This window comes from Anabrus simplex, chromosome 8, assembly GCF_040414725.1.
Source record: "Anabrus simplex isolate iqAnaSimp1 chromosome 8, ASM4041472v1, whole genome shotgun sequence".
NCBI lineage: Eukaryota > Metazoa > Arthropoda > Insecta > Orthoptera > Tettigoniidae > Anabrus > Anabrus simplex.
This window is the reverse complement of record NC_090272.1, coordinates 37,929,325-37,956,386: the sequence shown is the minus strand read 5'-3', so window position 1 is coordinate 37,956,386 and position 27,062 is coordinate 37,929,325. Positions and strand designations below refer to the sequence as shown.

Below are 27,062 nucleotides of genomic sequence, written 5' to 3'. Positions count from 1 at the left end.
TCAATACAGTACTTTTTGTTGTGATTATAATTTTAAGGATAACGAGAATGTTGCTCAAGTATTTTTTTGGAATTGATGAAAAGGTGGTCATAATGACAGTAGGTTCTTGTATTGAAACAGATAATATCTTAAAATTTATATCCACAACATGAAATGTAGAAATGCACATTGTTCACTGATCACCAGACATCTAGACCACATCAGCATTGATACTTCTGACGTGCACGGTATAATGAAAGAATAGGTACTTAGCTCAAGTGGAGCCCAGAACCAGTTGCCAACATCTACCATGGCGAGCAACCACTGCATAGATCATAACAGGATGAAACTGACACAGACTTTAAAATCTATGTCATAATGTGTAACCAAGCCAGATACTTTAATACACCAATACCGGACAGCTCTATCTCAACAGCATTGAGTGGAGTGCGAACAGCGACGGTGGTGACATCTAGCATGTTGGTGTGAACTGCATACTTGTCTACGCTACAGTTGAGAGGAATGCACTACACTCATTGGAAATATTTTTGTTAAAATAATTGAATAATCATAATAATTAGGAATGGAATTTTAAAATATGAAATGCCTCCTTCATAAATCTCCAAACAAGCATTATGTTAGCCGTGCCTTTCGCTATGTGTAAAAATTCTAAAGCAGAATTTGTTTGAGGATCCACCCAGCCTCTGGGGGAAATATTTAACAACTACTCTCTCCTCTTCTTCCTAGCCTTTTCTCAATTACCTAGCGCAGGGTTTTGTATGGACTTAGCCTAGTTTTCCGGCAGGATGTCTTTCCTAACAGCAATCATGTGGAGGGATATATACCGTACTCACTATTGCGTATTTTTCATATGATGTGTTGTATATACTTGAAGTTGCGTATGAATTTGAACACAAACCCGTGGCCCTCGATCTACAGGAATTTACAGACGCGTTTAAAATCTCCGACTCATTCGGGAATCGTACCAGGGCCCTCTGAACTGTAGGCTAGTACGCTGACCATTCCATGGTGGTGATTATTTTAAGAGGAAGTACAACTGGCCAGCCATCCCCTATTAACATTAATCAGAAGGGAAATGGGAGAGGTCAAACACTCCGAAGAATTAAGGTAGCATAAAAAGGGGGCGGGGGCACCAAGCACTAACCATTCAGCCAAAGCGCTAGAGGGGGCAGATAACTTAACGACATCCATGATTTATTAAGATTTAGGGAAAGAGAAGCTGTAATTAAGGAACAGGAGTTTTGGTCCATTATTTTGACTTCTTCTTCTTCTTCTTCTACCCCCTGTGGGTGGGGGACTTGGACAAAGAATACACCCACGGTATACCCTGCCTGTCATAAGAGGCGACTAAAAGGGGCGACCAAGGAATGATTTTATTAGAACCATGAAACTCCTTGTGGTTAGTACCACCACGCGGGGAACACCATGGGTCGCTTTTCCTTGTGCGTAGTACTACTATGTTAGGTACCAAGTAGGTTTGTGATTAGTAGCAAATGAGAGCATGACGGCTTTACAGTACCTGTGATAAGTGGCACTATATGAGCGACACCATGGGATGATGGAACCCATGGTTCCGGCTTGTCTATGATTAGTACCCACTGTATGAGGAACACCACGGGATAGTAAAGAGTCCCTGTGGTGTTAGTACACTTAGGTGATGAACACCATAGATTTGCATTGCCTGTCAATGGTGCCGCAATGTGCGAAACACCCTAAATCTGTAATACATGTGCGAATTTCATTACCTGTGAGTAGTACCATAATGTGCAGAATACCACGAGTCTACACTACTCTTGATTAGTACCGCAACATGACAAATACCATGGTTCTACTGTTCTAGCTATAAGTACCATTATGAGGGGCCGATCACTTGGATTTTGGACTCCTTTCAACTACAAGCATCATCGTTTCAGTATCGTGCTATAGAAGTAGTCCCTTAGTCAGTAATACTATTGTTTTACGCAAGCTTCTGTGCATGTGAGGCACTGTGGGTCGGTTCCAGTGATTGTTTTAAATTCATATCCATCCATCCTCGCGTTTTGAATCGTGGTCAGTGGAGGATTTTGGGTTTTTAATTTGTCATTTCATTTCGTCTCATTTCATACCATTAGGGGCTGATGACCTCGATGTTAGGCCCCTTTAAACAACAAGCATCAATCAATCAATCTTCTTCTTCAGTACGGCCGATCTTCCCGAGCTCTACAGGGGAACTCACGTCACTCTGCTGTCTCCCTTTTGCTCTACTTTGAAATTTCTGTTTTACCTCTGAAGACAGAAATTGGGGTTACGTAAGTGAACTACGATGTTCCTGACAAGGAAGAAGTGTTCAGAATTTCCTGAAGTCTCTTTCACAAATTTATGCATGAAGAGTTACCATATACATGTATTAAATTAGTTGGACTGGTGCTCAAGTCTATGCCAATAATACACTGAAATAATTTTCTAATGCCGGGCTAAGTGGCTCGGACAGTTGACACGATGGCCTTCTGATCCAAATTTGGCAGGTTCGTTCCTGCCTCAATCCGGTGGTATTTGAAGGTGCTCACATACGTCAGCCTCGTGTAGGTAGATTTACTGGCATGTAAAAGAATTCCTGCAGGACTATATTCCGATACCTCGGCGTCTCTGAAAATCATAAAAGTACTTAGTGGGACGTAAAGAAAATTATTAATTTCTTACAGTAAAAGAAGAGATAACCAGATTTGAAACTCATGGCCTTCAATTTTCAATTTCAAGACTACCGCGATAAACATTACGCTACAGGCCCACGTTTTCGATTGTGAAATTTATGGCACTGTTTAACAATGTGGACCCCCAAGTTTGAGTATACTAGAGTTCCATATTTGTTAATATTATTGGTTTTACGTCCCACTAACATTTCAGTAGAGTATTTGATTTATTTTCTTAATATAAGGGGCATAGAATGTAACCTCAACACAGATGCGAGGTCATTCCTTTTTTTAATACTTGCGGTCCTTATCAGTTCCCATGCCCATTATCTTGCTGGGTAATTTGTTCAGCGCATAACACTTTTATTGGAATATAACTACAATGTAAGATCATTTAGTGACAAACACTCATACATATAAACAACAAGGCAGTGCGCCAAGAATCATACAGATGGCAATATGTTATTGAAGAGTTGGTCACACCAAGCCATGTAGGTAGCAGCACTATCGGCTTTCTCGCTGGAAACAGCAAGCTGTCCGGTATTGTCATATTAAAAGTATTTGACCAAGCTTAGTGAGAGAGTTCCAGAGAGGACAATATTAGGAAAAAGTAAAATTGTAGATTTTTATCCTTAATAATTAAAATGTAGGTTGCTTAGTTTTATTTCCTGATTGGAGGAAATTGTGTAAACTTTTCAGAAAATCAAAACTTGAAATAATTAAAAAGAAGTTTTGTCAAAGAAATGAACATTTAGATGTCAGTTATTACTAAAATATAGTTAGGATTTCAGGTTGGCTATTGGTGGAGTGGAGTCATTCTGTTCCATTTCCAGAGAATTTATGAATGTAATTTGATTTTCTTATTTATTATATTTGTAACAAAATTGTATAGTGAGTAGATATGTGTGATTGCTGTGATGAGTAGTCCATGTTTCTTATACAGTAAGTCCTCCTGTATGACCTTGAAATAATTGTTTAAAATTTTTTTATTTGAACTAAGATTACGTTAAGGTGTAGATAGAATGTAAATATTGTTGGGTAAGCCAAAAGAGCTTTTGGTATCTCACAATGTGTTGAAAGATCTGCTGATCTGGTATTGTGGGTCTGTCATTGCCCTCTTTCAAAGGTAACCTTGTTATTCTGTGTTGTTGGATTCTGACACATTGAAGGATGAAATTTGGCACTCAGGTGTCTTAAAACGTATAATATTAAAAACATATGATATCAGTTCATACATTGTCATGTTAATGTGAAAGGAGGACAAGTATGAATGAAACAGGCCAACTTTTGTCAATATTATGGCAGATACGAGTGAATGAATTACCACAAGTCATTCCAGGAAAGATGTACCTGAAGGTTTTTTTTGCCTACTATGTGAGTTGGCTGCTGGCCCTGCAGTTTAACAGTAGCATGCCTACCCCTCACCCAGAGGCCCCAGGTTCGATTCCCAGACAGATCAAGAATTTTTATCTGAACCTGAGGGTTGGTTTGTGGTCCACTCAGCCTATGTGATTACAATTGAGAGCTATCTGGCAGTGAGATGGTGACCCCGTTCTAGAGAACTAAGAATAACGCCCGAGAGGATTCATCTCCCTAACCATACATCACCTCGTAATCTGCAGGCCTTTGGGCTGAGCAGTGGTCACTTGGTATGCTAAAGTCTATCAGGCTTGTAGTGCCATGGGGGAAGCGAGTTGGTTATGTTGTTCAGGTCATGTAGCTGCAAGCTTCCATTCAGAAAATGGAGAGTTCAAATTCCACTGTTAGGAGCCCTGAAATTGGTTTTGGGTGAGTTCAAATTCCACCATTAGTAGCCCTGAAAATGGTTTTCAATATTCACAGCAGGCTGTACCTTAACTAAGGCCCTGGCTACTACTTTCCCAAACCTAGAGCTTTCCCATCAATGTGTTAAGGTGATGTTAAGCAACTGTTAAAAATAGCCTTGTACCATCGCAGTGATAACAATGGCTTACACAGTCTAGCTATTATAGCAACGTTTTTTCTCCTTCCAAATAAACTCCACTATAAACATGTCATGGTTTTTCCTCTTGCTGAAAAATGTATTGTACTGAAATTGTGAACATCTCATCCAGTAGAGGCAAAATTGGAAATTTGTTGGTAGAACACTTGTTTCCTTCTTTCTTTGAATATCTGGTTTATTGTGATGGTTTTTATAGCCGTGTGTTGTTTATTTTGTAGGAGATGATGGGATCCAGCCACACCTGGGCAGTTACCCACGCTCTCCCTCTCCGCCTGCTAGTGGTTCTGTTGACTCCTTTCTTTCCAATCACATATCAGAGACTTCTAACCCCTTGTCCTTAGTTCGTCCCTCCCCTCCTTCCAGTCCAGCATTGCCTAATCATTTTACATATCCAACTAATCATTTTGAAGACCAAGACACTGCACTCATTCCTCCAGAGATTGGCAGCAGTAATGTGGGTACCTTGGGACATATACAACGACCATCTAGTCCTGTGGCACGAGTCGAGCTCAGCAAGAAGGAAATGGCAGAGATTAAGAGGCATAATTTAAATGTTCGTACATTGGCATATAAGGAGGTTCGAAGACCAGGCAAAAGTAAGTTCAGCAACTGTAATTGCAACTGTGTTCTTATTCTTAGTTATGTCAAATGTTTATATATGCATGGATATATATGTTTATAACGAAGCGATAAACATCCCGTTATTCGCGGTAAACTTCCATTTTCAACATTATATTTCAACTTTCTTAACAACTTATAACATTGATTAAATGTTGACTTATTGAAATTTATTCACCCAGTTGAAATAGAGTACTTAGTTCTTTATTTATTATTTTATTTTTATTTGAGCGAATAATATTTATCTTTATTAAAATATATATTTATGTATATTTCTGTTTGCAGACTTTGGGGCTTTATTCAAGCATTTACAAACCATGAAAGGAGGCTTAGATGTTCGAGTAGCTCTGTTAAAAGAAGTTATCCATGAATCATTACGGTTTAAACGCCGAAATTTGGCCAGCTCGTTAGAGGATTTCTTACAGGCAATGCTTACTGGAAACAACCACAACACAAATTCAGTTCGTCCACCAACGCATAATGGAGCTACTAGGTTAGGATAATATAAAGTGATCTTCGAACAGGACCTGTACTTTGTCGTTTTTAAATGATACATGAATAATTAAATTAAATCGGTTTTACATAATGAAATGACATTCTCATTAAAGGCATCTTCCGTGTGACGACAGATGTTCAGAGAGACATATTTAATGGAGGTTTAACCTCCTCGTGTTAATATAGACGACTTCGTTTTTAAATATTGGTGCGTATTTATTTGTACATTTGTAAGATACATTACCTTTGCTAACATTTGGATATCGTGTATAAATTCATTTTTCACCATAGAAATGTTATTAGTGATGACCATTGCGATTTGTATGTTTTAAACATAGTCAATTCACATCCCAGTGGTAAAGAAAATTACTTAAAATTTTTCAGTTCATTTTATGCTTTTGTAACACCATCAGGATTAGTTTTGGCCCATTTAAATAGTGGTGCTTGTAAGAACTGCTTAAGCATCACCTATGACAGCAATAAATGATCATTCATTCCTGCAAACGTTTTGAATGCTGTTTTTTCTTTTCCCTTGCCTCAGTTTGTCGGGTATAACCGAATATGAATTGAATTATGTTTTTATTCAAGAAAATAAATTTATTTAAGAAAACTACGTTGTCTGTGTATTGGCATTTTAAGTTTGTTATTTTTGTTTCAGACCTCTGAAGTTCTTTTTTGTGATAGTGTGTGTTTGAATGGTATGTATTTATAAATAATATGAAAGTACTTGAGATCACTGACAGTTACTGGCTCATGAATAACAGATCTGTTGAAAATGTCCTTATGAAGTGATCAGGGATAAGTAGCACTGTTTCAAAACGTAAGTTTTATGAACATATTTTATTTATTTATTAAATTTATCAGAAGATTATACTTCTTTACATCACTGCTAGATTATACTACAAAATGTTTCTCTGTAGTAATCTTATTGTATGTAAAAGTCTTCTTTCTTTTTGAAGAAAACTTTTCATCTTTCCCATACAGCAAAATCCTGATTATCGTATGCAGGTCAAGTGTAAATATTGGAATTTACAAGTAATTCATTAAAATACATTAATTTTCCTATTTCTTCGTCAGCCCTGTCATGTAGGGGTAGCGTGTCTGCCTCTTACCTGGAGGAGGTTGGTTCAGTTTCCGGCCAGGTCAGGGATTTTTACCTGGACATGGGGACTGTTTCAGAGTCCACTCAGCCTACATTATTACATTTGAGCTGACTGTGAGATTGAAGCCCCAGTCTAGAAAGCTAACATAACGACCAAGAGGATTATTCTTGCTGATCACATGTCACCTCATAATCTGCAGGCCTTTGGGCTGAGCAGCGGTCACTTGATTGGCCAAAGGCCCCTTAGGACGGGAAGTACTAGGGGAAATACGCACTTTGAAAATTTAATATTTTTGGGCTATAATGAATTAAAATGGTGCATTTTAAAAACAATATTGTGATAAAAATGCCAATATGTGGATGATTGTTTCTAAATTAACAGCAAGAAGCTATGTGGATTAAAGAATGAACATCCTCTACAAAACAACAGACTCAATATGATTTATTTTTCTGATATTACTTTCTCTGTCGATGTGTTTTTAAAACTGTGCTGTCCTAGTATTACTTCATAACCAATGCTTCCGTGTTTTCACCTTAATTATGCAATCTTGACTTATTCACTAATGTTCCTTTCGAATCTGGGTCTGACTTAGCTGTTATGCCCCTTTAAACAACAAGCGTCATCAGCACCTTTTGAGTCCAATTCTATCTTCCAAATCCAAAGGAATCTTTCCTCATGACATTTCACTGGTTGCACTTGTTTTCATGCCTATGAAATTTCATAGATAGTATCCAGAATTGATTAATCACATAAAATTTAAGTTCTAGTTAATTTAGCTCCCTATAATATAATACAGTATTTTCAATGCTGATTAACAATGTCATTTATCTTTTTCCTACAGGTGAGACAATTTGTTGAAATTAACACTGACCTAGTGGATTCATACCTATTGAATCTGAAAAAGATTTACATTGGATCACAAATTTTCCATTTAATCATTTGCTGAAAATTTCCTTTTTCTGTTCATTATAATAGCCTGTTTTATTATTCCATCATGTGCATTACATGACACGGCATTGCAGCTTTTTTTTATGACCTCAGACTTCAGCTTGTTCTCACTAAAGACATTGCTTCTTTTTTCCTGGCATTTATCCTGTCTTACTGCTTGGGCTGCTTGTATTTATTTCAACTAGCGCTCTGTCAGTTTGTCATAAAGCTTTCTGTTGAACTATCCATACTCCTTACTCAGTCTCTGATTTCAATGGTGTTGCATAGTGACACAGTTATCAAACATCGCTGCAACACAAAAGAAATTTCTGGCTCTCCGTTTGTGTAAGTTCCTTTGCCACAGCTTCTAGATTCTTGCCCTGTACCACAATTCTCAGTTTGAAGTTTAGGTGTATGCGTCGATAAACCTTTCCAAAATGAACCCCTGATCAGGAAGGAGATATTGAAGTCCTACAAAATACTTTTCATTTCATGGCAGCTTCCTGATTTTTCAGAATTTTTCCCTTTCCATGGTCATTTTGAAACCTGGTAACCCTGATGGTGCATCAAATTCTTCTTTCAGCCTTATTTCTTTAGTTTCACGTAACTGACCTCCACAGGCTCAGGATGGTTTGCCTCTGAGCTTTGTAATGCTTTATCAAGAGATTCCCTCATGGGCAGTTTTACATCCTATATTTGAGTGCTTTGCTTGAATCAAATGAAGCAGAAGTTTCACACTGTATTGCATACTGTTCTGTCTCCTACGTTATGATGTAATGCCATGTTTTTAACAGTTACCCCATTCTCTATTTTATTTATTGCTTCCACCTTATCATTCACAGTAATGTTAATTTTACTTTTCCCTTTGTCTTAGAGTATAGTGTTTTGAATTCTCATTACGATCATAGCAGATGATCTTAACACGTTGAGTGCCGAGCCGATTGTAGAACACTATTCCACTGGTGCCAGGCTTGTTTTTGAATTGCATTCCGCTGGTGCCAAAGCAATTGTACGCGTTGTAGTCTGTTTATATAATCTTGGGATATATTTATATGATGTACTAAGTAAATTTTATCTCACCATACCATGGTCATGTGTGACGCCATATGGTGTCACATCAATTTTTAGGAAAGATAAAATATAGCGTGACGCCATATGGTGTCACAGAATTTTTTGACATGGAATGTGCAATACGAATTTCAAATACGAGATATTTATTTGCTAATTCAAATTAACGCAATATTTATGAAAACCTAGTAAAATGCAAAACAAGTACTTATATTACATTACATATTGTTGATAACAGTTTTCTGATAACTCTAAACATTGAAAATATGCGTCTCGGCACGCCCGAGTTCTTGTTACTCGTTGTAATTTTTCAAACCTTATTGGCATCGTTGTTCAAACATCGTCCTTTGTACACTTGTTTCATGTGCTGTTTTCATATTTACGTTTTGCACATCTGATCGGGAAGTTAAGGGGAACGCGCTAACCTTACGCTACCTGGCTGCTGGCGCAGCTCGACGCAGCCCGGTTGGTTCACGTCCGCTGCTTCGCTCCTCCCTACCTCTCCGCCACACCCCGATACTCCCGCGGCACTTCTAATTTTATGACTATTTATTTGTTCAATTTTGGCGTTTAAACTTGCACTGGGTACATGCAGTTTTCACCTTAGCATTCTACTGTCTCCCATGAATATTCCTACCAAATTTCAACCGAATCCGAGTGTAACACATGTATGTGTTCCCTCGTAAGATTATTACCAATATCTTCCATTTTTTTATATTTTTGCACAACTATATAAACTGAGTGATAATACGTACGTAAACGAGGAATAAACAATGCCTGGCGCGCTTTCACCTGTGACAACGACCACAGGCCACTCAGTGGCTTCGGAAGAATACTGTGGCGCCATATGGTGGCATACAGTAAAAATACATAGCTGGAATAGACCCTGAAGTTTGCCCTTCACGTAGTACCAATTTTACGCGCATAGATGTCACAGCTGATTATCTACGGCGCATCGCCTGAAACTCAACTGTGCCGCCATATGGTGTCACGCCAACTCTGATTTCAAGAATGGTGTGCCGCCATATGGCGTCACGCCATCTCAAATTTGAAGACCACCGTGACGCCATATGGCGGCACGTGGCACCCAACGTGTTAAATATCACTGCTATAAATGTTCTTTTGTATTTGGTTGGTGCTGATAATCTGGTGATCAGATAATTGGGCATTTACTGTGTTTGATAAACCTTGGTAATATTTTGTTATTATTTTTACACACACACACACACCTAGAGAGAGAAATGCTCACAACTGTAAACCGAGTGAGTTGGCTGTGCATTTACGGTCACGTAGCTGTGAGCTTGCATTCGGGAGATGGTGGGTTCAAATCCCAATCTCGACAGCCCTGAAGATGGTTTTCCGCGGTTTCCCATTTTCACACCTGGCGAATGCTGGGACTGTATATTAATTAAGGCCATGACCACTTGACCACTACCTTCCCAATCCTAGCCTTTTCCAGTCCTTGCGTCACCAAAAGCCTTCAATGTGTTAGTATAATGTTAAACCACTAGCAAAAAAAAGAAGTTGAAATATGCTACCAGGAACTTTTTACTGTTTCAACAGGGATTATAGGTTGTCCTTACCAGAATATTTAATATAATTGGTTTTAGTTGTATATTTTGAGATCATATTTTCAGACGCAAGGAAGGGATATGGTTTTCCTTTTCAGAATATTTAATATAATTAGTTTTAGTTATATATTTTAAGATAATGTTTTGAGAAGCAAAGAGGAAAGATGGCAAACCATTTATTTAGTTAATGTACGTCTGTGTTCACTATTGGGAGGAGCAGACCTTTTTTTATTTTAAATTCCCATCTTAACATTTCTTGAAACTTGTTGTTTAAGTACAGGAAATGTTGACCCTGTTCAGTTTTATTTTAGTGCTTGGAAACATATACAACAGGATCGGTTGGACACATTAAATTTTTTTATTTAAGGAATATGTAGAACAGCATAAATATGGGTCAAACTATAAAGGATATGCGGAAGTGTTCAGAAGTTGAGATGCTCAGGCTCTTGCAGAACTGAACTGGTCTTCTTACTTTGCAGTATTGTACTGCAGGGTAGTGTTGTCATTTTAGTGAGAGATTGAATTTCAGCACCATCAGTCTTAAGCACTGAAATACAGAAACTGGTACTGTCAAGGTCAGTTATCTGTGACCTCCTCCTAGACAAGCCAATGATTCTTGTACATATTAGTGCTGTGCCATATTGAGGGATCAAGCATACTTATGATCATCCCTAACTTAAAGTCCCCTCCTGCGTTCATTACTCTGTCTTACCACTAGCTTAACAAATAAGTCCATTCCATCTAGCTTTTGTTTCTCAAAAACAACGTATGCATAGTTTACTCAGTGAATTAGCCACTACCAGAGATTTTCTACGCAGTGGGCCAACTATTTATATGTATGTACAGTGGAAAAAGAACAATCAAGTGTATGAAGATATATCGAGCACAGGATACTGGAAGGGACAGCAGGAAGCTACAGACAAGAGAGGTAAGGACAAACTTCCACATGGCTTCTTTCTTCATCAGTTTCAGGCATATGTGGAGAGTGTAAGGTGTATTTAAGGAATGAGACAAAATCCATTAGATTCCTTTTCTTTTAAAATTGTCCTTTGTTCATCTTCTACCACCTTTATAAATCTGCAGTAGTGTTTCAAAACTCTTGACTTTTTAAAACCTGATTTGAAAGCAGATCGTCTCAAATGAGTATATTTTGCCCTATTTAATCTACTCACTGCTATTTAGATGGCATGCTTGCTGTCTGGGCGTTGTTTGAAGTATGAGGTCTTATTTTTTTGCAGTAATTCTTTGATTTCAGCAACGTGTACTTGGGCTATTGATTGTCTACTTTCTGTGGAAATCCAATTAGAAAGTGCCATGAAATTATATATTTTTCTTTTTGATTGCCTGCTGATTTTTCACTTATGCTGAGAATCTGGGAGCTGCTGTTTACTTGCTGAATGTCATCTTGTCAATGCACCATTGTCGAATTATCTTTCTGCCTGCCAAGTGTCAGATCTGTGGTGGAAGATTTTTGGAATTTGAAAAATATGCATTTTTCAAATTATTAGTCCCAACTTCCTGTCAAGGTTTCCAATGTATTTCTCCTTCATAGGATGTGTTGCAATAAAAGGTATCCACCATATTGTAGTTAATCTTAAAAATTGGAGCATTTCATCACTATCTTTCAGTGTTTCAAGATTCCTTTCTCATTTCATTCTCTTTTGAACCAGCCTTCTGTTCTGTTTTATTCTCACAAAAATTTTGCACACAATTCCTTATAGGTTCCTGGTTTTACAAAGTGTTACAAATACTGAAAAATATTGCAGAGGGTAATTCCATCTGTTAATGGGAATATCTCCACATATTTTTTGCAGCAGTTGTTGTTGATGCGATTTCTCCTTTAAATTATGAAAAGTTTGTCTTCAAATTGTATTAGTAATCACATCTGTAAACTCATTTAAGACTATTTTACATCTTACTGGGTCAAGGAGAGTACAAGAAAGTGCCTACATATCCAAAAACTAATCATTTTAAATTCTTTCTATCAAAGATATACTCATCATCGTGTCCTCTATTAGCAGATGATATAGAAGAATTCTTCAGATGAGAGGGGTTGTTCAGATCTTAATAAAGATGTATTGAACCAAGTAGGTGCAAGAGAATGATCGGGCGACATTTGACTTGAAGGAGGGAGAGGTGGTTTGGTCCTATTCTGAGACGTGTGGGACTTATCCATTTAGCTTTGGAGGGAAGCCTATGGAATAAAAATAGCTTAGGAAGGTTCTTTTAAGGGGTCAGTATAACAGAATGGGTGTGGGTTGTGCTAATTAGGTGGCAATGAAGAAATTGTCAGTGTGAGGAAATGCATCGAACTAGGCCGGCCGAGCAATACTTTAACATGCACAGTATCTGCTCAGAAGGCCAGGATGTTCAGCTGAGTCGTGGTGAAGTGATGCGTGGGATGACCTTAATGAGCCTGGTTCGCTATGAGAGACTGGCAGGTTGAATTTGGAGGGTCAGGCAGTCTCTAGTGAAAAGGTTAGCATCCAGGTTAATTGGAAAAGTTATTTAATTGACTCTGTTCCTTTGTTGTTCCTCAGCTTATCCCAGTATTTCTGGGGTCACTGTAGCTACCCTGACTTGCTTTCAGTTTTGACTAGGGTTTAAGTTCAAATTTCCCTGCTGATATCACAAAATCTTTCAGATAAAAATTTCAACCTAAAATCCCCTGGTATTTGAGCCTCAGCCATTCAGGTGGAAAGCTCTTTCAAGTAGTGGCTACAGGTTCAAGTTGTAGCAGGTGTGCAGTACTGGTGTATTATAATGAAAAATAGCTGCCTCTGTGGATCAGCGGTAGAGTGTCGGCCTCCGGATCCCAAGATACCGGGTTCAAACCCGGCAGAGGTAGTCGGATTTTTGAAGGGCGGAAAAAAGTCCATTCGACACTCCATGTCGTACGATGTCGGCATGTAAAAGATCTCTGGTGACACATTTGGTGTTTACCCGACAAAATTCATTAAATCTCAGACATAGACGCCCAGGAGAGTTTCGGTTTACTTGGTCTGCCATCTAGTGGGGGCCTAGAGTAAAACGGAACGTCGAAATTGACGAGCAGACAGCCAGATGGTGTCAAATTGAAATGTCTGCACACGGTAGCTGAGGCCATACGATTATTATTATTATTATTATTATTATTATTATTATTATTATTATTATTATTATTATTATAATGAAAAATCTTGAAGATACAGTGGAACTTGGTTAATTCAAACCAGAAGGTCACAAAAAGATGTTTGAATTGAACAGCTGTTCAAAATCCTGTAATTTTTTAGGTAAGTTGACGATATATTTGGAAGAATACCATAATCCTTACTCAGCACTTCTTTTTTAAACTAAGATATGGTGAAAAAACTTGCAAAGAGTTCTAAACCTAACACAATACACTTCACAATTTAAGTGAACCAAGCTGGCCTCAGTGTTGTCCTGAAAAACAAAAGCAGGGCCTTATGGAACACACTGTACTGCAAGAACTTAACTGTACATCCCCTTATTAATATTGGGTCAGTGACAAAGCCTACCAGTTCTGACTTTATCTATCTGCAATAATAATGATTGATATGTTGTAACATATTCCCATGCTCCACCTTTCAAGCTTCTATTTGACGGTGAAAAATCTCATTTAATCTGCTTACATTTGTCAGTCAGTTTCATGTGCAATTCTGGGTTCAGGCCTAATGAGCAGATTTTCAAGTTCACAACCTAGAAGACATTTCAAGGAACATACCATAAGATGCTCAAGAGCTGGAACCTTTTCTTAGCTTCACAACAGTTACAGTTCCATTTCTAGCATGGGCATGATTGTACACTACTTTCTTTTCAAAAATACGAGAGTTCTAATATAGCAATTTACTTTGAATTAAACACGAATTTTGACATTTTATTGAATAGGAATGTCAATGGATGGTGAGAAAAGTTTGAAATAACAATGTTTTACTGTATTACATAATGTTTTTTACTTTCACAGTCTTATTTATGGGTTTGGCAGGTTGAAAGTGACAGAGTTACGAATGACACTGGTAACATCATTCCTTTTTTCAGGGAGTCCCTGTGATGAATAATGCGAAAGTAGGGTCATTTGGTGTATATGTTTTAGTAAACTCTGAGAGAGTGGTGTTAGTATGACACTGGGAGGAAAGCAGTAGGAAATCGCTTCGCTAGTCATTTCTGTAGTGTGCTTCCTTAATGACACTTGATTAGTCTTTTGCAATTGATGCTGGAACTATCAGACTCAACATGGTATGGTATTGTAGGGGAACATCTTTGGGCTATAAGGATCAGTTGTAGATAGCTACCCTGAAAACCATAAAAATATTATTATTATTATTATTATTATTATTATTATTATTATTATTATTATTATTATTATTATTATTATTATTATTATTATTCTGGTACTTGTACTTGGGAAGTGAACTGACAGAAAATGGAAAAATGGATATGGAAATTAGTAGAAGGGTGTAGTACAGAAGACAAGGAGGGATAGAGTGAGAAATGGAGGCATAAAAAGAGAGCTAACTGTGGAAAAACTAAATGACAAACTGGAACAACACAGATTGATGTGGTTTGGACATGTCAAACAGTTGAAACAAGAAAGACTGCCAAGACAAACACCGGAAAGACAGATGACAAGGAAGACCAAGATATGACGATGGATGGATTGTGTGAAGGACAGCAGAACCTGGACTGAAATATAGTGTTGGATGAGGAATGGTGGAGAGGCGGAATGAAGTAGAGGAGAACCATATTTACCCCCACCTGGTTTCAGTTGGAAGAGATAATGATGATGATGATGATGATAATGATTAGAGAAACTTGCTCAGCAATAGGACAAATGCTTTAATGGTGGGAGTGGCTATCTATAGACTCTCTCAAAATAACATCAGTATGATATTGATTTGGTATAGGGTGTGTATCACCGCTTCCAGGTTTGAACAAGCAGTCGTGCGATCCAGAGACAAGCACTTTCCTAATGATCCACAGAGATAACTTTTATTAATAATTATATTGGTTTTGCATCCCACTTACTACTCTTACGATTTTTGGAGATGTTAAGGTGCCAGAATTTTCTCAAAGAATACTTTTTTTTTTTTTTTTTTACATGTCAGCAAATCTACCAGCAAAAGTCGGGCGTATTTTAGCACGCGCTTATTCCACCTGTCTGTGCTAGGATTGAACCTTGCAAACTTCGGCTTCTGCTGTCTGAATGTCCGGTTTCTTTGATTCAGAGGGTTCAGACTTCAATTCCCAGTCAAGTTAGGGATTTAAAACTGAAACAGATGACTTTAGTGACTCAAGGACTGGGCATTTGTGCCGTCCCCTATATTTCTGCAACTCGCACACCATACACAACTCTGTCCTCCATTATGAAAATCTCAATTTTCTATACACGACAAATGCCACCCACACCAGTGGGAAGGTCTACCTTACAAGGGATTCACCAGGCTAGAAATAGCTGCATGAAAATTATTCTATTAATGGTACCATCTCAGCCCGGCACACCTGATCGTTGTTGAGTGATTTACCATGTTTACTTCTAGCTGAATTTTTTGTTTTTGAAACTAATACATCAGAAACAACCATTACGTTGCATTTGTTTTCTGGGACTTATGTTAAATACTCCTAGGCTTATGATTTTCTTTTGGTAGCCATCAGTGTGCATTAAAAAAAATATTACATTCAGTAAATTCTGAGCAGAAGAGAGTAGATTTTTTCCATCCATCATAAAATCGAAGGCTCAAATGAAGTGACTGATTCTGCTATCTGCCTCATAGGTTACCTGATGGTGAATTGGACTTTGGAACTTCCTTCCCACTTGTGCATACGTCTATGGAATTTGCTCTGAATGGAACACCAAACCACCCACCATCCCACTGATTTTATAGTGTGTTATTGCTCTGAGTGTACGCCCATGACATCAGAAGCATGCGTACTGTTCTTGAGAATCTAGTGAAATGTGCCCTGCTCAGCTTATTAAGACATGCCCTCTAGTTTCCCAACCCTAGGTGCAGGTAGTATCAGTCATCAGTAACACTGGTAAAGAATTGTTTGCCTTTCTTCTTCTTCTTCTTGGCTGTTATTCTCAATTTTGATTGGGGTTGGACAGTGATGTGGAGTTAGCCCAGTTTTACAACTGGATGCTGTAGAGGGATGTATTTGTTACTGCATGTTTCTCTGGTGGTTGGTAGTGTTGTCCCCGAGCCAGAGGATTTAACCAGACTTGGTTAAAATCCCCGGCTGGGAATCGGACCCGGGGCCTTCTGAACGAAACGCCACTGTGATGACCATTCAACCAAGGATCTGGAAACCATGCGAATTTTCTGATCTAATGAAATAGAAAACTTTCTGACTGGCCTCCATTCATAATACATCATTCTTGCATAGAGAAATAATTGCAACTGTAATGTGAAATGTAATTCTTAAAGTGACATGGAAATGTATAGGTTGCAAGTAATGAAAGGAAGTGTCATTAACAGAGGATGTATACTTGGAAACAGTTGAAACATTGCAACCAAGTCCACTTTAACTAGTTACTAGGATTTTTTACTGAATTATTCTGACAGTTGACAGATTTCTGCTTCAAAAATACTTGCAGTGCTTCCAGAAAATATGTTCATAGTCAAAATAGGACAAAAGTCCATCTACATGCACAAGCATTCTGACAGCATAGTGCAAATGCTGTAGCTCAGCATTAGTAGTATAGTTTGTTGGTTTGCTACAAGTTACAGTAATTACGGAAAATTGTCTCTCTCTCTCTCAAGACAAATTTTGAACATTTTAATACCTACCATGGGTCAAAAGATTTTTCAGCTCTCTATAAGCTTCTTTGTGAATTAGTTCAGAATATGCATACACTTAGGATTTGTTACTCAGTAATAAGAGTTTAAACTAACGCTTATACCTTCTATGTGATAGTGTTCTGAAGAGCCACGCTCATACGATTACATTGTCTCCTGTAAAACTCACTTTAAATCTCAGGAAGACGACTAAAATTGCTACGTTGTACTTTGTTACCAGTGAGATCATTGGTGTTGAAGATCCTTGATATTTGTAGGTAGAAACAGATTTCCAAAATACTGCTAGATTTATTGTATACAACTGGTGAGCTTGCACGTAGATCAAAGAAAACAGTCGCATAACCATAAAGAGTGAAGTTGACCATCAATAGGCACAGATGAAAAGTACAAACTTGCAAGATTATTTGAATTCAAAATTATAATGTAGCTTTGAGTTTTTACAAAGAAACAATTTGAATTGATGAAACTGACAGCAGAAAAAAGTAGTTTGATTCTTTCATATCATGTAACAAAATTCCTTGAAATTTTTCCACACAGTTGACATCATCTGATCATCTTTGCTTGTCAAATTGTTTTTGATTGTTTTATTTTATTTTCACTACTTTTGTGTTTAGAAGATTTCAGGAGATATGTATCTTGACATTTTTTAAAATATATATATATATATGTGATATCAGTATTAGGTAAGTCTGTCAATTTACATTCTTTGTTTCCTGTACTTTTAGGATAATGTGGTCATCACAGAAGACCATGAGAACCTTTAATGTTTGGTATGTAATAATTTTTTCTTGATTTAAATGTGATTTTCTCTTAGTTTGTTCTTTCCTGCCTTTTCGTTGGAGCTGCACAGGAATTGCAGACCAGAAAAGAAATTGAAAGAATGCAGTAATAAGAACTTGCTCAATAACATTGTCAAATGCCTGTACAGAGTTTTGCAAAACCAGCTCTAGTCAAACTTAGGAAATATGGATGTTATATGTAACTTGGTTTCTTATCATTTTGGATCAATGTTCCTCTGTTGTCAACATGACAGATAAGACTCTGACAAGAATTTGTTCTGTCTTTGTCCTAGTATTTTTCCTCCAGAATCAAGGCCCACGTTCCAAAGGTCCAGTGCAGTATCTAGGCTTAGCTGTTACAAAATTTGCTGTGTATTGCTTACATTGATATTGTAGTAGGAAAGAAGTTTGAAATATTTTCATAAAGTAGGGTGGGTTGTTTTTTGTTTTTTTTTCCTGCTGTAGGCCCTACAAGTTACAATATCAAGGATGTATTTTATTTTTTATATTCCAGGTTATGTATAGTAGGTACCCAAAATTCCATTATACCATCTTTTAACAATAATTGTATAGCAGAAGCAATGAAGTCTAGCATTCAAAGCTTCATAGTGGATACCCAAAATATTGGCCTTACTCACCAAATTTGTACATTAAGATTATATGGAGTTGTGCAGGAGCTACACATTTCATCAAATATGCAGGTACAAGATGATGTGCTGTCTCAATATCAGCAGCTGAGGAAGCAAGTATGGGCTCATTAATCACCTTATAACAGTATCTGCTCTGGTAGTTTGAGGGGTTATTTGTTCCTGTAAAGTGAGATCCATCAATGAAAATGATGACCGAGTCTTTTAAAAAACAACAAAGAAAATTAGTACCCAATGGAAGCAGACAGTGGCACTTTTGGATGGAAGGGGTATGATTGTTCTATTTTCCATACTAGTCACTGGCCATTATCTCCATTCCATCCCATATTTCGTACAGGATGATTGTACAAGCAACACACAAGCTGTTAAACTCTTCTGTTAGATCTTTTCAACGTCCGCTTTCTTACAGTAAGTGAAAACTTTACATCTGTCGAGCACAATTGAAGACCTTGACTGTGAAAAAGTTGACATATGCGTTTTTGACCAAGATGAGCTGTACACATGTACTTTATAATTTGACACCAAGGAATCCATTTCTGATCATCTTCTTATCAATACTCTATAATTTTAGTGGTTGTTCACTGTCATGTAGTTGGGAATTTTGGAAAACCAAAATGCTTCAATGATTCTTTGGTCACCGAGCTCGATAGCTACAGTCGCTTAAATGCGGCCAGTATCCAGTAATCGGGAGATAGTGGGTTTGAGCCCCACTGTCGGCAGCCCTGAAGATGGTTTTCCGTGGTTTCCCATTTTCACACCAGGCAAATGCCGGGACTGTACCTTGATTAAGGCCATGGCCGCTTCCTTCCACTTCCTAGGCCTTTCCTATCCCACCGTCGCCATAAGACGTATCTATGTCGGTGCGACGTAAAGCAAAAAAAAAAAAAAAAAAAGAGAATCTTTGGTGCAACTTTCACTCTGTTGAGTATGGTTAAATGTTGTTATAATGATGCAGTTTTTTCAATCTTTTTTTTTATGGAGACGTGAACCGAGTGTACTCCATTGTTTGGCAGCATTAAGAGAATGTATACAACCTGTAACAGAGGGCGTGAAACACACTGCAGTATTTTCTGTCGAGTAGTGATACAGTGCACGAATAATCATGTCTGTCAAAAATCTAGATTACACCAATACGGTGTGTACTGTTCCTCGAGGAAGAAAACGCAGGAGAAACTATGGTAATTTGAACAATAAAATAGGGAAAAAGAAACTAGTTGTGCAGAATTCAAACCATACATAGCTTCCAGTCATTACGATGGTTCTACATCAGGAAAGAAATGTTGTATGCCGTAGATCTACATACATGATAAGTAAATTACATTATAAAAAGTTAAAAAATAAATCATCCATCCTCTAATGAGGATGACCATTCGGATCCAGAATACAGTTACAATTTCGATGGAGTTTTCGTTAATGCTGTTATCTTCTTTTCTCCAGGGTTAGTGGGGGAGGAGTGTTAGTCACGTTCTCAGGTAGAGATGGAAATAAATGATTTGCAGAGTCCCTCAGTATCTGTATTACTATTTTTTGTAACTCACAGAATGGAACTTCCAGATTTTGTAGGAAGGTCGATGTTGGACTAGGGAGGATGCCTCTTGCTCTGAATAGCAGGCCTCTGAGAGGGAGGATGCCTCTTGCTGCAAATAGCAGGCTTCTGACAATCCACCGATCGATAGGTGTTTTTTACTTAGATGACAGCTAAGGCAAGCACGGAACATAAATAGGTTCCTTTTCTAGGTCCACATCCCGAGCCTGATTTAAGTCTCTTTCAAAGAGGATGGTGGGATCTAAGACCATTGCTTTAATGTCCTTTCTGTTGATGGCTACGATGTCAGCCCTCCGATTAGAGTCATCCATAGAGATTCAGTGAACCTCCTCGTGCACCTCCCATCCACGCTGTCTCAAGCCTTGGAACAGTCGACGTTCTTACACGGTGGTGGCAAATTTTGCACATTAGCTCAGTGCTCCGGCAAAATCCAAGTACATGTCCAAGGGTTTCTGTCTTGCAGCCATTTTCGCAGCAACGGGTTGTGTTGAATGACCTACCGAGAACCAACCTGACTACCGTAAACTGGGGTTACTTTGCACTTTAGGGGGTAACTTTGTACCATTGTAAAACATTTTGTGGTGCTCCAGTGGTGTTTATGAGAATCAAATAGTTTAGTTCTGTGCTTACAGCATACGTATACAGTATTTTAGTCTCTCAAACGCCACTGAAGCATCACAAAGAGTTTTCCAAAGATGTCGCAAAGTTACCCCCCTAAGGAGCAAAATAACCCCGGTTTACGGTACTATCAAAAACATCTTTTGTCAAAAAGTGTAATTTCATATGTATGATCTTCAACACTGCCACAAAATAACTAACACAATTTCTTTAAGAAGTTTTACGATGGTGGAATCATTTAGACTACTTTTAATTCTGTGCTCTCTTTTTCCTCCTTCATTTTCATTTGCCTCATGTTCCTCTGTATCACGGATAGATAATGTGGAGATAGAATATGTGGTACATGTATGTATGATGTCACGGCATGGTCACCTACTGTTCCGATGCAGGAGGAGCGAGTTATTAGTCTGGCCTTGCTTTGCAAATAATCGATGTCCCTGTTAACCTATTGGCTCTGCCCTCTGCTACATGGCCCACCACTCAGGAAGCACAAAGCGAGATGCGGAAAGCCGGCCCTGTCTCAGAGATCACCTTATTAGACTCCAGACGGCCAGCCCCAGAATGTTCCAGATGTGTCCAGATGTTGAGTTCTGATGCAGAATTGAGGCTTGAGCCTGTCTGTCTGAAAGTGCCCCGGGTTGTGCATGTCACCGTGGGAATCTGACGAAGATCAGCAGTGACATCGAACTGAGACTGTTGGAGTGTGTGTTCAATGTTAGGAGCACCAATGGCTCATTTTGACAGACAGTGCAAAATGTGCAGTGTTGGAAACTTTGTAGTATGCAACTGTGGAAATAGTGTGATTTTAAGTACATTAGTAAAAGAGTGCTAACTGGAAACTACTGTGATGGTGTTAGTATACAAGTTATAGCTGTTAAATAAATCTTAGTTCTAGAGTTAAATGCCACCAGTTGTGTGGTTTTTGTCACTCTGTTGACCTGTAATATTACAAAATATATTTAAAGCCATAAATGATTGTCATATTGAGTACTGTAAGTCATCCTTAAATGTTGAAAGTGTATCTTGTTTACCACTCGGATCTCTTGTATTTAGATTCATTTGGGAATCCTTCATAATTTGAATGTTTTGTATAGCACTACTGTATTGTACTATTTTTACAAATTAAGACTGTAATAAAATTTGATACCAAATTTTTAAAACTCCAAATAGTGATCGGACTCGCACATTGCTAGATTGATTCCGTTCTTGTATGGAAAATAAGTTAGTGATCGGATTCACCCTATCTTGTGACGTAAAACTGACCAACAATTAAATTTAAATAAATAGGTGTATGACCAAAATATAAATTAATTTGTGGATCTAAAATTATCAAAGTTAAATAATGATAATTTCACATTTAAATTGTGATCTAAATTCTGTGATTTTTTTTTTTTTTAAATTCCCAGTTTTTTATCAGATTCACCCCAGATCACGGCCCATACACCATTGGTCTAGGATTGTATAACCTATACATTTTCAGTCTATTGAATATGATGCAAATTTATGAGGACACTATTGCATACCTGATAATGAAAAAGTTTATTATTAAACATAAACTTATACCCAAGTCTGTGAATTCTCACTGAGACATTCCAAAATCATTCTCTTATAAGCAATTGTTCACTGCTCACGAAAACAGATAGATTGTAACCCTATTCCACTTACAGCCAAACTGGTATGTTACCTGCAGGTTACAGGCCAGAGCAATAAACAGAATCAGTGTATGCAGAGTAGTAGGTATGCAGTGGCCAGTATGCACTAAGATAAGTACAGAAAACATTTTTGCAATTGTACATAATCAGTGACAAGTTCATGTAACATAAACAGTATTGTATATGCACTTGATATAATCTGAGGATGTTCTTATGGAATGAAACATGTCATTCTATCTATGTAAATAAAATGAGAGTTTTGTCTGTATTTTGGTCAGAATTTAAAAAGAAAAAGTTTTAATGTTGGTCATGTCCAGAATAAGTGGAGACCGACTGAACAGAATTGAATGAAAATCGGTATTTAAGGTCAGGGAAGAAGGCACTACAATCTAGGCAACAAATAATTTTGTAAAATAGTAGTTCAGGAAAAGGTTTAAAATTAGTTCCCAAAAAACTTGTCCTGAGGTGGTGCAGCACACCCCCAATGGAGGTGAGCTGTATGTACCATTTTAACCACATACCAACTCTCTTGCCATTCTTAAATCTCTGGCTACCAAGAATCAAACCCTGGCCTCTGAGGCCGACTAACCATTTTGCTATGGAGGCAGATAATATCTCCATTAATACTGGTCATATTGATAAAAGCTACATAACAGAAGTTGTAGAAAAAAAAAATTCCTATTTTATTTGCAGTACATAGTGATCCTATGACCAAACGTCTTTAATATTTTCTGTCCCAAAGTATGCCACAAGCAGACGTCTGCATGAAGCGTGATCTAGGGAATTAAATCAATGTGTGGAACAGTCTCTGTCTGAATATTGGCGGGGAGTTGTATGGCTTTCTTTATCATCTCACTGTTCCTCTGCATCATACATATCCTGATAACTACTGGTACTTGACTCGCTGGTCTATCGTAGTATTCGAGCTATTCAGTCCATGCTGTGGGGGTGCAGATAGGAATGGAGAGTTTATGCACTGAACAGTACTCAGCAGAGCAATAGTCACTGCTGTCCTTACCCAGGTGGTTCAAGCACTGGAACTTAATAAACTATTTTCATTTTCAGGTATGGACTAGTATATGCATACATTTGTATCTTGTTTTCAGCAGACTGAAATCTTTAAAAGGTTAAATTCACTGCATCATCATGAAGAACATGGCTTCCATCTAACAAAATAAAAAAGCAACACACACACATTCTCAACTGAAAGATTCCTTGTTGTCTTTCATTAAAGATGATGGCTGGTAATTCCCCCCTCTTCTCACTTTCGTCTGTGATGCATGTTCTCGTAATTGCCTTGAAACACTTCCATTTAATATTTAAGTTCTAAACATAAAACAAGGTCTTTCATGAAAGCTTGAGAGGTTTTAAGTCAGAGATGTTCTGATGTCATTGACCTTAATTTAATAATTTTCAGCTTATTATGATGTAAGAATCTTACTGAATATTGCAGAGCAGAGATTATAAACCAATGCCAAGAAATTTCCAAGCAAACACATTGGGAACATGCAGTAAGTACCATAAATAAAAGAGCAGCTTCAAAGGCATGTTGTAGGTGCCTCATCTTTTAAATGTATGACAACCTGTAATAAGAACTGTCCTACTTTGGTCTTCTGCTGATGTGTATGACTTTGATGTATTGGTGCTGGTATTCCTCTCTTTTTCTTTGTTCTTTGAAACCAGAATTTTTCAAAATATGGCTTTGTTGATTTTATATCTGACTTAATACTGTACAAACAAATTTGTTTTTTACTAAAAATTTCATCATGTGTCTGTATGTGAGTCTGCCCATCAGTTAGAAGGTCTTGTTTTAAACTGTTAGCTGTTCGGGTGAATAAAATTCCTTGTACTTACTTTTGTGTGTGTGATTTTTTTCTTTTCAAGTTATTCTCATGCTCATATCCAAAGGGTCTTGTTTTTTTCGGTCAAAAAATAATCAAATCCCTATAAACGTTTGAGATATGTCAACTTTGAATGGTTCAGCCATATGGGCTGAAGTTGAAAATGAAAGGTAACTGAAGTTTTGTTTATTGAATAAAGGATGATATTTCCTCACAGTGTATCAGGTTAATTGATAATTAAATTAAATATTTATAACTCATTTGTTGTAACAAACTGCATATAGAATAAGTGTTTCCCCAAGAGTGCTTCATGTGTTTCCAGGAATCCTTCGTGATGCTGTCCGAGGATCTACAGTTGGTAATATGTTTACATTTTTTGTAGTCTTAATACTATTAAAATCTGTTTTAAACGTCCTTTTTTTTTTTTTTTTTTTTTTTCTTTCGTTGGTCATTAACGTATTTTTGGTCAGGCATGCACATTGAAGGAAGTTCAATCGTCAATAACTGTTTTTTTTTTTTAAATTAGTTGTAAAGATTTTCATAAATTTCCATTAAATATTATTTTTGTACTTGAGAAAAAAAAGGTTTGATATGTCTGTGGAAGATTTTGGATGTTCCCCAGATTTATCATGAGACAGAACTTGGGAGATGATCTTTCTTAATTATGACAGAGCCTTTAGGGATAGGAAAGGAGAGCACATTTCTTGAGGACTTCTCGATGTATTACTGATAAGACTCTCGAGAAAATTAAGGACACTTCTTACACCTCAGTTAACCAGACGAGTCAGGAAACAGTTTGGTCTTCCATTCATAGCAGACAACATTGGCCATGAGATATGTGCAAGCTAGAAGAAAGTTGGTAGAAAGTCAACCCACGAGGTAGATAGCAGAATGCTGTTATTTCATTTGAGCCTGAGCCTTCGGTTTATGGTGGATGGGAAAGATGAGGCAAAATGCTCAACATTTATTGAATGTAATACTTTTAGTGCACATTGATGGCTACCAAATGACAGTCATGAGCCTAGGAGTTTTTCTCAGAAGTCCTTGAAAATAAAATGCTCTTAATATTAGTTTTCAGTGTATGTTTCGAAAGCAAAGATAATTCGGGCATGATTCGTCACTGGGTGAGCCACAAGATATTTCAAGACGGGTATTGTCTGTTAGCTCTTTGCAGGCTGCATTTGTAGCTTAAACTGCATTCAGTTTTCTCTATTCCAGTTTTGTTTTGGAAAAGAAAATGGCACTCGTACATTGTCTCCACTGCACAGGAAATCATAACATCATGGATATATTTTTGGGCTTAGAATACAAGAGAGCAAGTACAAATTCTTTGGTTCTCTTATTATTAGCCACCACGAACCTACTACACTGGTGTAGCAGGGGGAGTGGTGATACTCCAACATGGCGCGTCCCGTGTGGTGGATAGCGACGGTGTGTGCTTTTGCCTTTTACAGTACCTGTGATTCATACCACTATATGAGCGACGCCATGCTTCTGCCTTACCTATGATTAGTACCCACTATGTGAGGAATACCACGGGATAGTACGAATCCCTGTGGTTAATACACTTACATGATGAACACCATAGGTTTGCGTTGCCTATAAATGGCGACGCAATGTGAGAAACACCATAGGTCTGTGTTACATGTGCGCATTACATTACCTGTGAATAGTACCATAATGTGTAAAATACTGCGAGTCTACACTACTTTCGATTAGTACCGCAACATGTCGTATACCATGGTTCTAGTTTCCTAGCGATAAGTACCATTATGAGGGGCCGATGACTTGGATTTTGGACCCCTTTAGGAAACGAGTATCATCGATTCGGTATTGTGCTTTAAAAGCAGTCCCTTGGTCAGTAATACTATTGTTTAATGTTAGTTTCTGGGAATGTGGGGCATTGCGGGTCAGATCCACCGATTGTTTTAAATTTATATCCATCCATCCATTCATTCTTCGTCCTCACATTTTGAATTCTGGTCAGTAGAGGATTTTGGACTTTTAAATTGTCATTACATTTTGTCTCATTTCATACCATTAGGGGCCGATGACCTAGATGTTAGGCCCCTTTAAACAACAAGCATCATCTATTAGTAGCCTCTTATGACATGCAGAGGATCCAGATGAAATAACACTAGGCCTACTGTATGTAACAAAATTTGACAAAGTTTTTATTTATCTTCTTTTTTGTGTGTTTGTTAAACTGCTGACGCTGATTAAGTTTCAATATTTTGGATGTGATAGTGAATTTTTCAGTTTTCTTAAAAGCTACTAATATTACATACTTTCAGCTAGAGTCCTATAGAAGAAATATAACATACAGTACTTCCAAGAAGTGGTAGGAATAAGTGCAAAAATTTTGAATAACACTAACTCTTCGTACAACAATAGTGTCATTCAAAAATGTACATTACAACAGCTTTTTCTCTTATGTTCTTCTGACCCCTCTGCGCGTACTATACACCATAAGTAGTCTCCCATCCAACGAGCTAGAATAACATAGAGATGCGGAAGCGCTGCCTGGCTGAAGCTAATTGAACGAACGGCCGCCATGTTGTCAGTGGTCACATAAGCAAGGAGACGTGGCTGTCGAACGAAGAAAAATGTTGAAATACGCATTATAGTATCACTGGTGCAAAATTGAAGACCATTAACTGAAAGCTTAGAGCATTAATAATCATAGAGTACGAATAGCGTCACTTCATCCATGTTGCGGCGCGAGGCAAACACGATCAGCTGATTGTAGGGTT

At 37.7% G+C, this 27,062-nt stretch overlaps 1 protein-coding gene across 3 annotated transcripts in view; it reads left to right on the top strand.

Annotated features, from left to right (window-relative positions):
- IntS6 (integrator complex subunit 6) overlaps nt 1–6,356 on the top strand; it is a 129,510-nt gene extending 123,154 nt beyond the window's left edge. For all 3 annotated transcript variants that reach the window (XM_067152111.2, XM_067152110.2, XM_067152112.2), the window contains 2 exons: nt 4,869–5,246; nt 5,554–6,356. In XM_067152111.2, the coding sequence (XP_067008212.1) occupies nt 4,869–5,246; nt 5,554–5,771 (596 nt within the window). In that variant the 3' untranslated portion in view covers nt 5,772–6,356. The remainder of the gene's footprint in view (nt 1–4,868; nt 5,247–5,553) is intronic.
- The last annotated feature ends 20,706 nt before the right edge of the window (nt 6,357–27,062 follow it).